At 43.2% G+C, this 16,623-nt stretch overlaps 1 protein-coding gene across 1 annotated transcript in view; it reads right to left on the bottom strand.

Annotated features, from left to right (window-relative positions):
• Positions 1–3,037: 3,037 nt before the first annotated feature.
• wasf2 (WASP family member 2) overlaps positions 3,038–16,623 on the bottom strand; it is a 25,664-nt gene continuing 12,078 nt past the window's right edge. The window contains 9 exon segments of the mRNA XM_080443340.1: positions 3,038–3,398; positions 6,218–6,383; positions 6,385–6,516; positions 6,518–6,770; positions 8,048–8,203; positions 10,077–10,186; positions 10,620–10,737; positions 12,365–12,518; positions 15,682–15,816. Coding sequence (XP_080299466.1) covers positions 3,241–3,398; positions 6,218–6,383; positions 6,385–6,516; positions 6,518–6,770; positions 8,048–8,203; positions 10,077–10,186; positions 10,620–10,737; positions 12,365–12,518; positions 15,682–15,816 — 1,382 coding nt within the window. The 3' untranslated portion in view covers positions 3,038–3,240.

The raw sequence follows: 16,623 nt of genomic DNA on the forward strand, positions 1-16,623 counted from the left end.
CCGATATACAAGCTCACATGAGACGTGTTTGTGAGCTTGTATTTTTGCTACTTTTGTGTGACACTCCTGTATGACAAAGTAGGGCATCGATTTATGAAAAAAACACATACAAAGTTGAAAAAAAAGAGATACAAGGTTTCTGCCCGACTGCGTTGTGTGCTTTTATGTGCTTGTGTCCTTAAAAACTGATTGCATTCATTACCTTGGAAGTGGATATGAGACATGTGATTTAGAGAAAAATAAACTCTCATCTAATACGATCTATTGTCCATGAAGGTGTGTGTGTGAGCGAGAGGAGAGAGAGAATGATTTGACGTCAGTGTTTCCCGCCCTGTCTCTCTCTCTATTCTCTGAGAGAGTAGCTATAAATACTGAGCACTTTAAGTTTGCATGTACGATACAGAGGCCGTGACACGATGTGAAAGCGTCACGGAGGCAAGCAGCACGGCACTGACACGTGTCAGGAGAAAATATACAAAAGGTCCAAAATAGAACCCAGCTCTGAGAAGATGTGTCAACAACAGCTCTTGTGTCTTTGACGCATTTATTAGGATTGGGGATCCGGGAATCCGAGGAACCGGATCCAACATTGAGGAACCGAAAATCGTCTCCATCACATGATTTGGAACAGTTTCCGGAACCTTTTTTTTTTTTACCCTTTAAGGCCGGGAAGGGAACACACGTGTGTCATTTTAACATTTCTTTGGCTATTCAAAAATAGCAGATATACGCTATGAGCTTGTAGATCTGCTATTTTTTTTTTTAAATCATGAAAATGTGTGCAAATCTTTTATATACATTTTTAACTCACATCTTTGCTTCTAGGGGGTCCCTGGAACAAAATATTTTTAGATGGGAGGGGGTCCGCAGACAAATACATATTATTTTGGGGGTCCTTGACATGAAAAAAGTTTGAAAACCATTGATAATATAGCAACATAAGTAAAAAATATATAATATATAGGCCTTAAAAAAATCCCCAGAAAAGCAAAGATTTGAGTTAAAAACTTTCGCTTTGAAAAAGTATATATATTCAAACTAAAGATTTGCACACATTTTCAAAAAAAAAAAAAAAGCTGGTAGCATGGCACTCGGTGCCACGCTACGAGCTTGTAGATCTGCTATTTTTATATAGCCAAAGAAATCTTAAAATGACACAGATGCGTTCCCGGTCTTAAAGGGTTAAAGTCACGCCATCAGAGCTGGTTATGTGGACTTATCACGTCTGCTATACAATTACAATACCGTTGTTTTTAAGGACCACCATAAATCTGAGAGTGTACAAGACTTGTAAGGGTCCATTTGGAAGGGTCCCCCTCAAGTAACCCAGATGGTTCTTGGGACATCACTTTGAGAACCACTACATTAATATGTACGCAATACTGTAAGTATGATTGAATCTGTGTCGCTATAGTTTTAAAGGCGTTCCCCCCCCCCCCCCCCCCCCGATTTTTCGCGGAACCGGAATCGTTAAAATCCCAACCCTATTTTTTACGTGTCGGTTTTTACGATTAACGCCTCCAGTGTGGCTGCAGACAACCGGTGCGTTTGATAACGCGCGTTTCTTGGCGTTTACGTGTGTGTGTGTGTGTGTGTGTGTGTGTGTGTCCGTAATTGAGGCATTAAATAGCTTGCTGCTTAGCAGAAATGGAAAGATATTTTAAAATACGGCTTCCTTTCTGGGCTTTCGGGGAGGTGTAGTAGTAGACTCTATATAGCATTCGGAAATTGTGGAAATAGTTGTCTGGCTACGCGAGACTAATATTACAATAACACAATGAAGCCGAACAAAAGCAGGTAGATAAACCAATAATAGCGACGATGGATGGATGGATGGATGGGCGACTAGTCATTCCGGTAAATAGCGAGATACACATACAGCACACAGTAGAGTCAGACGTCGCCTCTCGCAATCAATAACTGTACACGAATAGCAGAAAGAAAACAGGATAATAATATCAGGAAATACACATGCATGCCCGCAAGCCAACACACACACACACACACACACACACACACACACACACCTTTGAACTTCTGCCTCTTTCTTTGATCTTTGGAATTTTGTCCTTAAAATTGCAAAAACAAAATAAAGAATGTGGGCAGGAATGTAATTACTCTTATATATCAAAGTAGAGGAGACCTGAATAAGTGTACATAAAACACACACACACACACACACACACACAGGTTTGCATTACTACACTTGTGAGGATCTTGGGACATTTTAGGACAGCGATTTTATGAACGCCATTTATTTTAACCGTAAGCCGAGAAAATAGCAGATCTACGAGCTTATAGATCAGCTATTTTTCGCGGCATGACGCCGGCACGCAACTACACGTATGAATCACGTTTTAACTCTTAATTCCAACCCCTAAAACTTCTAATCCTATATTCTCAACCCCCCGACCTGAATCTTTTCCTAAATGTAAAACCCAAATCTCTAAAAATATATATATTTTTCTTACAATAAATAAAACAACACTTTCTGTTGTGAGGACCAGGATAACGGTCCTCCACACAATGTCCGTTTTCTCAAATTCTACTATACTTATGGCAGTGGTTCTCAAAACTCTTTCATGCCAAGGACCCCTAAATTGATATATATTTGTCCACGGACCCACATCTGAATTTTTTTTGTGCCAGGGGCCACCAGAAGAGAAGATTTGTGTTAAAAAATGCAAACACTTTCAAGATTTTTACGAAAATGTAAAAAAAAAATAGCAGATGTATAAGTGACACACTACATCTGCTATTTTTTGAATCGCAGGTACAAATTATGGATCAAAGGGGTTAAAATGTACTAACACATTTTGCTGGGGACCACCCTCAAGGACCCCTGGGGGTCGCCGGACCCCATTTTGAGAACCAATGCTTACGGGAACGTTTGGTCCTCACAAGTAAAGTAATACACACACACACACACACACACACACACACACACACACACACACACACACACACACACACACACACACACACACACACACACACACACACACACACACACACACACACACACACACACACACACACACACACACACACACACACACACACACACACACACACACAGGACCTCTACTCCATTGGCATTAGAAGATAGGAATCGGACTGGGAATGCTGTGATATGGAGGTGACACTGTTGCCTGGCAGTTATGATGATGATGATGATGATGATGATGACGATTATGTCATTGTTGTTGATCTGGTCGAGGGCGGAGGAGGCGGGGCTTATCATTCGGACCAATCGTCGTCGTCGAACTCGGAGGAGTCGTCCTCGCTGTCGCTGCACTCCACGGCGATGCGGCGGGACAGGATGGCCGCCACGTCGTTGCCGTAGAGGTCCTTCTTCTCCTGCTCGTGCTGCTCCTCCACCTTACGGAGGTTTAAGCCTTAAGGATGAAGGAGGAGGAGGAGGAGGAAGAGGAGGTGGTCAGAGAGAGAGACGTACACAGATTTTTAGTTGCTTGCCGAATATAGCAGGAAATAGAAGATCTACAAGCTATGTTCCACTCTAGGCTAGGTCCCAATCAGTGTTGCCAGATTCTGTGAGAGAAACAAGCAACCAGGTCTACGAAAACCAGCCCAAAAGAAGCGACTTTAGCCCACATGAGCACTTTAACATATATCAGCTATTTGAAAATAGCAGATCTACAAGCTCACAACGCGTCGCGATGCGACGCGTTGTGAGCTTGTAGATCGGCTATTTTCAAATATAATCTTGCGGGGAAATTATAATAAGCAGATCTGGCAACCCTGGTCCCAATGCATGAAAGGAGCCCATCCTAATAATGAATAGTACATTTTATACATACTTCACATGTTACATGGGTTAAAGCAAAAGAAAATCTCACGACTGAAAATGTCTGTATGGTCCTAATTTGTGAAACAATATGGACAGTAAGGAGCCCCCCCCCCCCCCCCCAACCCCAACCAGGTGAAGTAATCACAGATTGAGGCTTTAACCTTTAACATATCCGAGACTATTAACACATTGACTGCCAGAGTTTATTCATAATGTACTCACCCCCCAGTGCCAGCGATTTGTGTTTTATAACCCTTTTCAACCGGTCACATAATTGTTATATCCATTAAAATCGTTTGTCTGGCTGTGTTTATAAACACACACGACAGATAGAGAAGTTACGTTTTCTCTCTCTGCCTCCCAAATAGGCTGCAAACGTCATTTCCGGGTGGCTGTAGACGTATTTCCGCCCGCATCTTAGCTTAGCTTAGCTTATGATCGGGTTTCAGATCGTTGGTACAGTATACACAACGACGATAACTGTTCGTCGTCCAGAGTAAAGAAATATACAACCGGAGCTCTCCTTTCTTTTTTTTATACCGTGTGAAAAAAAATGTTTTGCCCTATTTTGCCTAAAAATCTAAATTTTCAAGCTAAAACCGAAACCGGAAACGGAACCCACTGGATTTTGCATCCGGGTGAGTCGGAAGTAAGTGGAAAGGGAACCTGATCTCGGAATGTACAGAAAACAACGCGATCGTCTATTAAACCACAATTAAACAATAGAACGGAGAACGCAACTCTGGCAGCCCACGGATTAATTCAATAGAACGCAGATCTGCGTCTATGGCAGTCAATGTGTTAAGAGTTCATGGAAGATGCTCCTGAACATATTGCAAGTTTGACCACTTCAAATGCTCTGATCTTAAAATAACAGAAAACAGCCGATCTACAAGCTGACGCATTGAGAGCTGTAGACGTGCTTGTACACATGTAGACATAATCTTCCATATCTACAAGCCCCCCAACCCATCGTGCTGCGACACGTTGTGTTGTTGTAGATCTGGGCTATTTTCGGTGCGCAAACAAATCCTTTAGAGTATGTCAAGAACTAGCCAAGAGGACGCGGCGTGTTGTGAGCTCGTAGACTGGCTATTTTTGGTGCGCAACTAATCATAAATCAATCCTTTCGATGATGAGAACGCCAAGAGGTAGCCATGAGAACACGGCGCACTGGGGAGTCTGTAGACTGGCTATTTTCGGTGCAAGCAGCCAAGTATGAATCATCCTTGCCAAGAGAATGTGCCAAGAGTTAGCCAAGAGAAAGACACGAGGGAGTCCAAGGGACTCTACTTATTCATGTCAAGGACGCCGAAAAATGATACGTATTTGGCCGCAGACCCCAATCTCAAAATATTTTGTTCCAGGGACCCCCAGAAGCAAAGATTTGACTTACAAATGTTCGCTTTAAAAAAAATATATATATATATTCAAAGGTTTGCACAAATCTTCTTGCATATGTGCTATTTTTGAATAGCCAAAGCATAAAAGATTAAAGTGGTAACAATTATTGTGATGCTATATGAAGACATTTTGCAGATCTGTTCTTTTTGTCACGTCCGGTAAACTTATTAGGCTGCATTCACGCAGCCTGTTCGGCGAAAAAACACTTATGTTACATATTTCATGTAATGTTAATTACGTAAAAAAAACGATGCATTTACAATATTTCCAATGATAGACAAAAAAAAAATCCAGGACCCTTGATAAATTCCAAATCTTTTCCAGGACTGGAAAAAGCTTTTTTTCAAATTTCAAAATATTTCCAGGAATTTCATGACTGTATCCATGAGCCATAAAAGAGCACCTGTCTACAATTTGAAACTGGACATGGACAAGTCCTCTAGCTCGCCCCCCCACTGTTTTTCTGTAAATATATTTTTACTGCTACAAGTATCGATGGTGTTCTTGCACAGTATCGTATGTCTTGATGAATTGAATACACAGGACCACAATGGAATCGGAATTTGTGTTTTTTTGCGAACCGTAAACCAGGGGTCTTCAACGTTTTCAGGCCAAGGACCCCCTAGCTGAGAGAGAGATGAAGCAGGGAATCCCTACTCTATCTTGTATAAAATTGTGTTTCAGATTAAAGTTTTTTTTTTTACTTAAGTCTGCTCTTTTTTCCCTCTACACCTATATAGCCTCTTTGCCAAAAATAGCAGATCTACAAGCTCTCAACGCCTCGCGCTGCGAGGCGTTGAGAGCTTGTAGATCTGCTATTTTCGGCTAATGTTCCCCTCAGAAAAGGAATTCTAGGGTTCAAGTGGTTAATGTAAAAAAACTAAATCCTATGACACAAAGATTTGGCGGACCCCCTATAGTAGCTCTGAGGACCCCCTAGGGGTCCCGGGCCCCCTGTTGAAGACCCCTGCCGTAAATCAAATCAATCAACCAAAAACTCACCTGATCTAATGGCGCTCAGGAGGTCAGTGCGCGGGTCGATCTCGGGCACCACCTGCTTGGGCTTAGGGGCGGAGCCGGTGCCAGAGGAGGGGAGGAGGGGCGCGGGAGGCCCAGAGGCCGGGGGAGGAGGGCAGGGAGGAGGCGGGGGAGGAGGCGGCGGCGGGGGGGCCGCCGCCGCCGCCCATGGGCGGGGCCGGCGGAGGGGGAGGAGCCGCCATGGACCCGCCACCCGCCATGGGCGGAGGCGGGGGCGGGGCGGGAGGGGAGGGGTAGCCGGAGGCGGCCGGGGCGGGGGGGGGGAGGGGCGGGAGGGTGGGAGGAGTCGAAGCCGCCGCCCATGGGCGGAGGAGGAGGGGGAGGCGCTCCCCCCGGACCCCCGAAGGAGGGGGGAGGGGGAGGCGGGGCGGGGGGAGGGGCCACGTTGGGACGGCCGCCGCCGCCGCCGCTCGGCGGAGGGGAGGTGGCCATGGGGGGTGCGGGGGGAGGGTGGGAGGGGCTCAGCACGCTGGTGCGCTTCCGGTCGGCCTGGGCGCCGTACTGGGCGTCGTTATACCTGCAGACACACAAACAAACAAAAATAGAAAACGTTAAGATGGAGATGATGTTGGGGCGTCCGCTGGCCTAGCGGTCCAGGTGCATACCACATATGCTGGTGATACAGCTTGACAGCGCGTCGCGGGTTCGACTCCCGATCCCGACGACCCCCATCTCTCTCATTTCCTGTCAGCCTTCTATCCTATCAATAAAGGCAGAAAAAGCCCCCCAAAAATATCTAAAAGAAATTGAGATAATATTAATAATAACAATGATATATATGATGAGCTATATAATATTATTATATAGCTATATAATATTATTATATAGCTATATAATATTATCATATAGCTATATAATATTATATAGCTATATAATATTATTATATAGCTATATAATATTATTATATAGCTATATAATATTATATAGCTATATAATATTATATAGCTATATAATATTATCATATAGCTATATAATATTATCATATAGCTATATAATATTATCATATAGCTATATATATGCGCCTAAAGTTAAGCAACAAACCACACAACCAGAGACCAGTGTTGCCAGATTCTATGAGAGCAATAAGCAACCAGGTCTATGGAAAAAAGCCCAAAATAAGCGACTATGGGCCACATGAGCATTTTAACCCTACTGTATGCATCAGCTATTTGAAAATAGCAGATCTACAAGCTCACAATGCGTCACATCGCGAGCGACGCACAGTGAGCTTATAGATCTGCTATTTACAAATAAAATCTTGGGGGCTAACTTATAATAACAATACCTGGCAACACTGGCTCCTCAGTGAAACCGGAGTACAATGCCTAGCTAGCGACCAATCGAAACTCTATGAAAATCTCGGCCCAACCCCCCGTAGAGCCTACTTTACCCTACAAATGTAACCATTTAATGATTCTCCCACGACTATATTTTGCAATAGAAACCTTCTTTAACATTCGAACTGTGTTAATATGAAAAACAAAGAAAATCATTATTCTCAGCATGCAACCAAGTGTAAAATCCAGGCATTACGATGTCATCAAGGCACCGCCAAAATACATTTTAGTCAACAAACTGTAGATTTAGTCGACTAATACGTTACTCAACTGAAATTAAGACATTTCACATGACTAAAATATGACTAAGACTAAATGGAATTTTATTCAAAAGACTATGACTAAAACTAAATCAAACTTTGCTGACAAAATCAACTCTGCTTTCCAGCCCTAGTGTGTGTGTGTGTGTGTGTGTGTGTGTGTGCATGCGTGTGCGTGTGCGTTGCATTCGTCTTACGACATGTCTGGTGGCGGTGGGGGCAGGTAGTCGTCGGGGGCGGGCGGGGGGAGAGGGGAACCGGGCTCAAAGTAGGAGCCCGTGCTCTGCTCCAGTCCGTCGGAAGTGAAGCCGTCCCCAGAGCAGATGCTGCCATTCATGCCGTCCCCCAAGTTCCTGGAACGGAAAACGTTTGTGTGTTATTTGATGTGACGGCTCATATCCTCCCCGTTACTCCACTACGCTGGGGGAATTCTCATACCTTCCAAGTATTTTTCCAATAAAATTGTATTTGTAAGCAAAAAGGCATGGGCCAACTAAATCCCATTATGTGCTCCATTTTTTCCCAGATTGTTTTCATTCCATTGCTGATTCAAAAGTACAGGAAAAGTACAGGAACGGGGAGCCAGGAAGGAGTGATCCAACCTTTAGCCCAATTTTTAAACCTGAGACGTTGCAAATATGTTGTTATGTGGCCGAATGTGATTGAGCTATCTATCATATCAGGACCAAGAGGCTGCATAATTGAATGTGTTCATACAAAAAAAAAAATCATACTCCTACACACCATTCTCTGCTTTATTAACCCATTAAGACCGGGAACGCATCCGTTTTTCATTTAAAGATTTCTTTGGGCTAAAAAAAATTAAATGTATTTATTTTTACTCCGATCTGTGCTTCTGGGGGTCCCTTGAACAACATATTTTGAGATAGGGGCCAAATATATATAATTTTGGGGGTCCTTGACATGAAAAATTTTGAGAACCACTGATACTATACTGTAGCAACATAAGGTTACACAGATGCATTCCCGGTCTTAATGGGTTAATCAACGTTTCGGTCAGACCTTTATCAGGTTCCAACCTGATAAAGGTCTGTGAAGGAAAAGTTGATGTGAAGTGTGTGCGGGAGTATATGTTTTTTGTGTCAAGTGTTTTTTGTCTAAAGGGATTTAGTCCCATTAACACCACAAACCTTTCCAGAGTGTGCATGATGATTTTCTCTTGCATAATAAATGCATGGATTAAAGCAAAATAACATATGGCTAGTTTGACCACTTCTTAAAGGTAGGGTAAGTGATATTTTTTGATATTTTTTTGTTTTTTGTTAAAGTACTATATTCTGATAGTAATCATTGCTACAGAGAGTTTGTTCGGTCACAGGGGTCTCTCCAGCTCTTTAGTAAACAGAATATAGAACATTTTCAGGTAGGTGACGAAATTTAAGCCAATCAGGAAAGCGCACTGAAAATGCATGTTCTCTTTAATAAAGAGCTGAAGAGACATGGGAGACTCCTTTTACTGAACAAACACTCTATAGCAATGAATACTATCAGAATATAGAGCTATTTAACACTTATTTTAACCAAAATAAATCACTTACCCTACCTTTAAATAACCGAAAATAGCCTCTCTACAAGCGACCCACCTCATGTGGGACCCCCTGGGGGTCCCGACCCACAGGTTGAGAACCCCTGGCTTAGATCAGTGATTCTCAATCTGTAGGGCCCACTGGTGGGCCACGATGGTATTGCAAGTCAAATAAAAATGATGTGCGTGGCAACTTTGTTGGCTAATTGTTGCTTGCTAATCATGTTCTACTAATGTTTAATATTGTGTTATACATAAGTAGATACGTAGGTACAAAATATAGGAGGCCTCGTATAAGCCCAAAGGCCTGCTATATTTTGTACTGTTTTTGTATCGTTTAAAAAATGTGTGCTAAATAAATCAAATCAAGTCATCTTTCTGCCTTTGTTCTATATGTTCAGTTGAGTTCAGCACATGCCTTTAATTGGAATGTGGATGATGTGCGTGACCTCCTTTGAATCAACATTCACTTCTCCCATTGGAAGTAATGGACTCATCATGACCTACTTCTGGTCTCCTAACGGGGCAGGCTACCTGCGCCACTCACGCGTACACAGGAAGTACAGCGAGATGGCCACGCCTGCCTTGCTCATTCCATTGATTTATGGCCCTGCCTTGCTTATTCTATTGTTTTTTTTTGGCTTTCTTAATTCTTTCACAAAACTAACAAGGTATCGTACTTGGGCTCCACAAACTCCTCGCCCATCTTGAGGCGTTCCCACTCGTCCTTCCTGGTTTTGATCTTGCGAGGATTCAGCGTGCGCGGGTTCAGATTGTCCTTCTTCTCCCTCTACTCGGATGGATGTAATATATGAGAGAGATATATGAGAGAGAGAGAGAGAGATATATGAGAGAGAGAGAGAGATATATGAGAGAGAGAGAGAGAGATATATGAGAGAGAGAGAGAGAGAGATATATGAGAGAGAGAGAGAGAGATATATGAGAGAGAGAGAGAGATATATGAGAGAGAGATATATGAGAGAGAGAGAAGGTAGGAGAGATAAGAGGAGAGTACTTAATGCTTTCCTGTGATAAGTCTATGAATGATTAATGAACAAATCATTGCTAATGCTTGTCGACTGCCATGACAATCTGTGTGTGTGTGTGTGTGTGTGTGTGTGTGTGTGTGTGTGTGTGTGTGTGTGTGTGTGTGTGTGTGTGTGTGTGTGTGTGTGTGTGTGTGTGTGTGTGTGTGTGTGTGTGTGTGTGTGTATGTGTCTCACCCTGTGCTTGCGTTTCTCCTTCATGATGTCCTTGGTATCCTGCAGCATTTTCTCCTTCCACAGTTCAAAGAAGTAGGAGGGGTCAGTGTAGAACTTCAGCGCTTCCTTCCCATCGTCCCTGTGGTGTCAGACAAACAGACTCACATTTTAACATCTTTATTTGCGTTCACAACATATAACAAGAAATTCTTGAACACAAACAATAGTAGATGCACAGGCTTGGGAAACTCAACAACAAGTGTTTCAGGATACAGGATCGTGGGTACAGGAAGCATCGTCTACGCCAGTGGTTCTCAACCAGTGGTCCGGGGACCACCAGTGGTCCTTGAGGGGGTACCAGCGGGTCCCCAGCGAAATGAGTTAACATAGCGTCACAATCATTTTTAACCACTTAGCTTTGGGCTATTCAAAAATGGCATTTCATAGCTATAGCTATTCATAGCGCGGCACCGAGTGCCGCGCAATGAGCTTGTAGATCTGCCATTTTTGAAAATCCTTGAAAAAGTGTGCATAATCTTTGAATATTTGTATTTTTTTAAAGGGAAAATTAACTGATATCTTTGCTTCTGGGGGGTCCCTGGCACAAAACATTTTCAAATGGGGGTCCGCGGCCAAATGTATATCAATTTAGGGGTCCTTGGCATGAAAAAGGTTGAAAACCACTGGTCTACTCCATATGTGGCGACTGCCAATTATCACAGACACTGAACAGAATTTTGCCAATGCCTTATTAGCTCTTGGCTTGGGCATTCCTGCAATCATTCTGCAGGCCTCTCATAACTGATTTATGGACATTACCGAGGCTTCCAAATATGAACACATTTGTAAATAAGCTGTATAATAGCATCCTTAACACGTTGGTACTACTTTAGCACCTTGGTAAGGAATGCCTCTTCCATACTGGTCAAATGTACATGCCACTTCCAAAATGGTCACTTCTCTACTAACCTCATCAACATCCGAAAAAGTAATTTAAGCTATAACTAGGCTAAGTTTGAGGTGGTGCAACTGGCTCACACACACACACACACACACACACACACACACACACACACACACACTTTTATTCAAGTTAATCTGTTTATAAATTCCTTGTGTTAGTTATGATATCATCATTTATTCACCACCCAATCAAAGGATATGATTGAAAACACAAGTGGAGGGTTTTGGCTGAACCACACTCACTTTGCGAGAGAGAGAGCTTGGTGATTAAACCACAGGTTCTTATATTGTCCGTCTTATGAACAAAGACAATGCCCACGTAAAAAGGAAACTGGATGGTGTGTTTTGCATCATAGTTGTCTATCTAGGCTCTCCACAGTGCTGTGGGCGCATTTGTGCAGAAAGAGGAAGTGTTTCGGACACACAGCAAAATACTTTTTTTGCTGGCGAGTGGAAATCAAGGTGGGCGACAGAGCGAGGGCGAAGTTAACATGAGAGGAGAGCGGATGTGACAACAGTCTCCTTGAGCGTGGAGCTGCATTCCACCCCCCCCCCCCCCCCCGCTCCACTCACATGCTCTGTTCCCAAGGATACTTACTTATCGTTGCTGTCGGGCAGAAACCTTCCGAGGTCGCCGGATTTGTATTCCTACACATAACCTCAGTAAAACTATGCCTAAACCTAAACATATTCCTAACCTTAAACTCAGTAAAAATGAGGGTGAGTGTGTTTTTGGGCGAGCGCTCCGGTTACCAGTTAAACAACGCACGGGTGTGTGCGTGTGCGTGTGCGTGTTTTCCTACCTGTACTGGCTGAGGTTATTGAGTGGTGGAGGCGGATCACAGGTAACGTAGGTGTCCTGTAGAGGCATGGGCAGAGAGGGCCTCTTGAACAACTGCTGGTCCTGGGTCAGATCACTACGGAAGGCTTTACGGGTGGTGATGGCCTGCAAAGAGACTGAGACACAGAGACACAGAGACACAGAGAAAAAGAGGAAGAGAGAGAGAGAGAGACAGGGCGATGAATTAAAACAAGACAATGCCAGTCTATCTGCTGACTTGATTCTGTTAAAAGTGTCTCCTTCCTGGTTAAAATGAGGTCAGTGCCTCCATGAACTCGCCTACGTTATCAGAAGGTTTATATAGGTAACCATTTGGCAAAAGGTTATATCACAAAAAGGTTATTTTAGAATGAAGTAATTTTGGCATATTTCACATTGTGTAACCCATGCTAATACAATGGGTAGCTTGTGAAGGAAGGTCTATATTCAGTCGCTGCGCTAGTCTTGACTTCCAACTGTAAACATATAACTAAAATAACTTAAAACTACTAGACTTCTAATAAAAAGAGACAAGATAATTCTTATCTAATATAATCCTGATCTGAGCACCTCATTGTGGTTGCAGAGTTTCTAATGATCTAAAAATTTTACAATTTGGTTCTTGCTCTGGACCTTTCAAGTCAACTGGAAAAGGCACCTTAATTTAACTCTTGAGTTTAATATTTTAGTTTTTTGTTAGATAAAAAGTCAAAAGTCAAGCTTGGTTTGAGTTTTAACTACTCAAACCCTATATACACTGGACTGACTGGAGTCCCACAAGGGTCTATACATTATATAGACTTGAATCTCTCCTTTTTCCCCTCTACACTAAATTCGCCACAAATAGCCATTCTACAAGCTTACAACATGCTGTGTTCGCCCCCCCTGTAGAGTCTCTTGCCGTTTGAAAGTAGTAGATACATCGATTTTGACATCGATTTTGAGTTTTTTGTGACCAATTATGCAGCCATAATGCAGGCTGACGATTTATACATGTAGTAGTAACATCTATAAAAAGCCTAAGATCTATATTTAACCCATGTAGACCTGGAAAGCCTATATGTTGAATTCGGGAAAGCATCTGTGACATTTTAGTTGTTACTATAAACTAGACCATACCCGGTGAAGTGCGCAGGCAAAAGTAGTTGCAAACGTGGGGTTATTGCACGTCCTACTGTGCATACATACATATATACATATACATATATGCATATACACACACACACACACACACACATACATATATATTCTGTCATGCATTGTACTTATATTAGAATGAATTGATTACTACAGCAAAAATAATTATACAACACTGTTATTACAACTTGTACAACTATTATTTCAACTTAACAACAACAATATAATTATGTGCATGCAGATATGCATGTAAAGGGTGCACATTCAACAGTGGAGAATGTATGGGCGTCCTTAACAAAGAAACGCTCTCCACCATTCGTTGCGATACGGGGCGACCGTGTTTAGGGGCGAGACAATTAGGCGCAGATTGCTCACCCCAGACCGTTCGGTGCGAGCCTGGGCGACCGTGTTTAGGGGCGAGATTGTGGAACGGTCGTATCGTTAGCTTGTACAGATTTTCGGAGAGTCGACATGGTGCAATGGCTAGATGAGATTAACTTTTGTGTCTCTGGTGGAGAGATTTACGTAAACGCGACGTGCTACCACCTTTGCACGAAAAGATTGCATTGCATTGCATTTCATGCACACACTCTCTCTCTCACTCTCTCACTCACTCTCACACACAGCTCTCTCTCTCCCCCCTCTCTCTCTCTCCAGCCATCATAAGCATGGCGAGATTGTCTGATTGAGACTGTGTTTGACATAAAAATGCGAATAAACAGCTGAGATTGTAAATTGGGCGAAGCACGTTCAACACACACACACACACGCGCGCGACCCGTTGCGAGCTCTCACACACACACACACACACACACACACACACACACACACACACACACACACACACACACACACACACACACACACACACACACACACACACACACACACACACACACACACACACACACACACACACACACGGTACTGCGGCCCGTCGCGAACACACACACGGGCGTCGCGCAAACACAAATAATGTACATTGTGACATGTCACACGTGCCTCCCCAACGTGCATGCGCACGTGCGTGTCCACGCATACACGGGCGCGGACCCAAGTTGTGGTGCGATCATCTCACACACGCCACCACGGAGCCACGATGTAGAATGAAATGTGACTCCCTGGCATAGGCATGTTACTCGCCCGCCCCCTCCCGCCTCCCGCCCCGGCCCAGAGTGGGCGGAGTCTATGGTGTGACAGACTTTGGTGTTGCCATGTTCGCCTATTGTAAGCGGTTTAGGGGCAATATTGGTGGAAGTGTGTTTTTGGCGTTGGTTGTGAAAGTGCAGGTGGGTGTGGGGACGCGTTGTGAGCTTGTAGAGCGGCTGTTTTCCAAGAGGCAATGTATATGTGTGACGGTGCTTCGTTTGGCCTTCTTTTCATAGACCTTGTTGCTTGTAGGGCTCGCTTCGTTTGGCCTTGTTTTCATAGACCTTGCTGCTTGTTTGTCTCGCGAAACCTGGCAACCTTGCGCAGCGTGATCTGCCATTGTTTGACACATAAACGGTAATAATAAGCTGAGATTTGATGTAATGGAAAAACGGGCTTCACAGTTCCATGCACATGGTAATGGTCAATGGCTGTGCGCAATTTGAGATCAATAGCTCCAGGCACTGAGGAGAACCGGGCAGAAACATTTTGGGCTCAGGGCTCAGAGGTTTGGGCTCACAGGTTGGGCTCACAGGGTTGGTCTCAGAGCTTACTGGAATTATAGTTAGATATATATATCATCATTCGTCACTGTCGAGCAGAAGCCTTGTTCTCCAAGTTTCAAATTTGTATGTTTTTTTTTTGGTGAATTAAAGACCTACTTCAAGAGAGTCGCACAAAAGTAGTGAAAATAGGAGCTCGTCGGCTATTTTCACTACTTTAAATCGTTTAAAAATAATGATAAAAGCAACGGTTTTGGACATACAAGGTTTCTACCCGACAACAACGATATGTATAAACATGATTTAAAACAAGTTGTTCAGAAATCTTAGGTTAGGACTTAGAAGGCGTTGGTAGATTTTTTCAACACAAATCTTTGCTTCTGGGGGTCCCTGCCACAACATATTTTCAGGTGGCGGTCCGCGGCCACATACATATCATCAATTTGGGGGTCCTTGGCACGAAAAGGTTTGAGAAGCACTGGTATAATTAACATAACGGTGTGCTGCTCACCTTCCTCCTCTTTGGGGTCCAGTTTGGTGACTTTGACCTGCAGCCGGTCCACTCGCTCTCCCAGAGTGTTCACTCTGATGGCGAACGCCCCAGCCTGCACAAACAGCTCGCCGAACACATCCTCTGCATACTTACCTACACACACACACACACACACACACACACACGCACACACACAGAATGAAGCAAAATAAAATCTGATGACTGAAAACGTAATGATGATGTTAAGGTATTATCATTGTAAACCATACATGGGCAACTGGCGGCCCGGGGGCCACATACGGCCCCCACCTTCACTTAATGTGGCCCGCAGGTTAATATGGGAATACTGATATATTATTGATTTCAGCTGTTACATTTCCAAACATGCAAACATGACCCGCTTTAATTACTTCAGTCTATATTAGTAGCTCAATGACTAGTATTAAAATTCCATTGTCTTTTTTATGTCCAATGTATTTGTATTTCAGTTCATAAAGTTAACATAAGAATAACTAAATACATTTGAAATTAAATAAAAATGGTACTTTCCAGGATTCCAATTAAAAAATAGCAACAAAAAAACAATCAGGATTCCAATTCAAAAATAGCAGATCTACAAGCACAAAACGCGTCGCAGTTTTGAGCTTGTAGAACGACTTTTTTTAGCCCTCTCCATTGCCCTCTCCATCATCAAAGTTGCCCAGGTCTGTTGTAAACCTATGTTCTTACTGTTCTACATACAGCCAACCAGTTGAAGAAATTGAGGTTTTAACCTTTTATGACATTTCTGAACATGTATTCTATTGCTAGTGTGACCAGTTCAAATACTCTTTCATCTTAAAATAACCGATCTACAAGCTCACAACACGTCGCAGTGTTGAGAGCTTGTAGATCGGCTATTTTCCATAAAAGACATGCTGGCTTCTACGTCACACACACACACACACACACACACACACA

This window comes from Gymnoscopelus braueri (assembly GCF_963280865.1).
Source record: "Gymnoscopelus braueri genome assembly, chromosome: 11".
Taxonomy (NCBI): Eukaryota; Metazoa; Chordata; class Actinopteri; order Myctophiformes; family Myctophidae; genus Gymnoscopelus; species Gymnoscopelus braueri.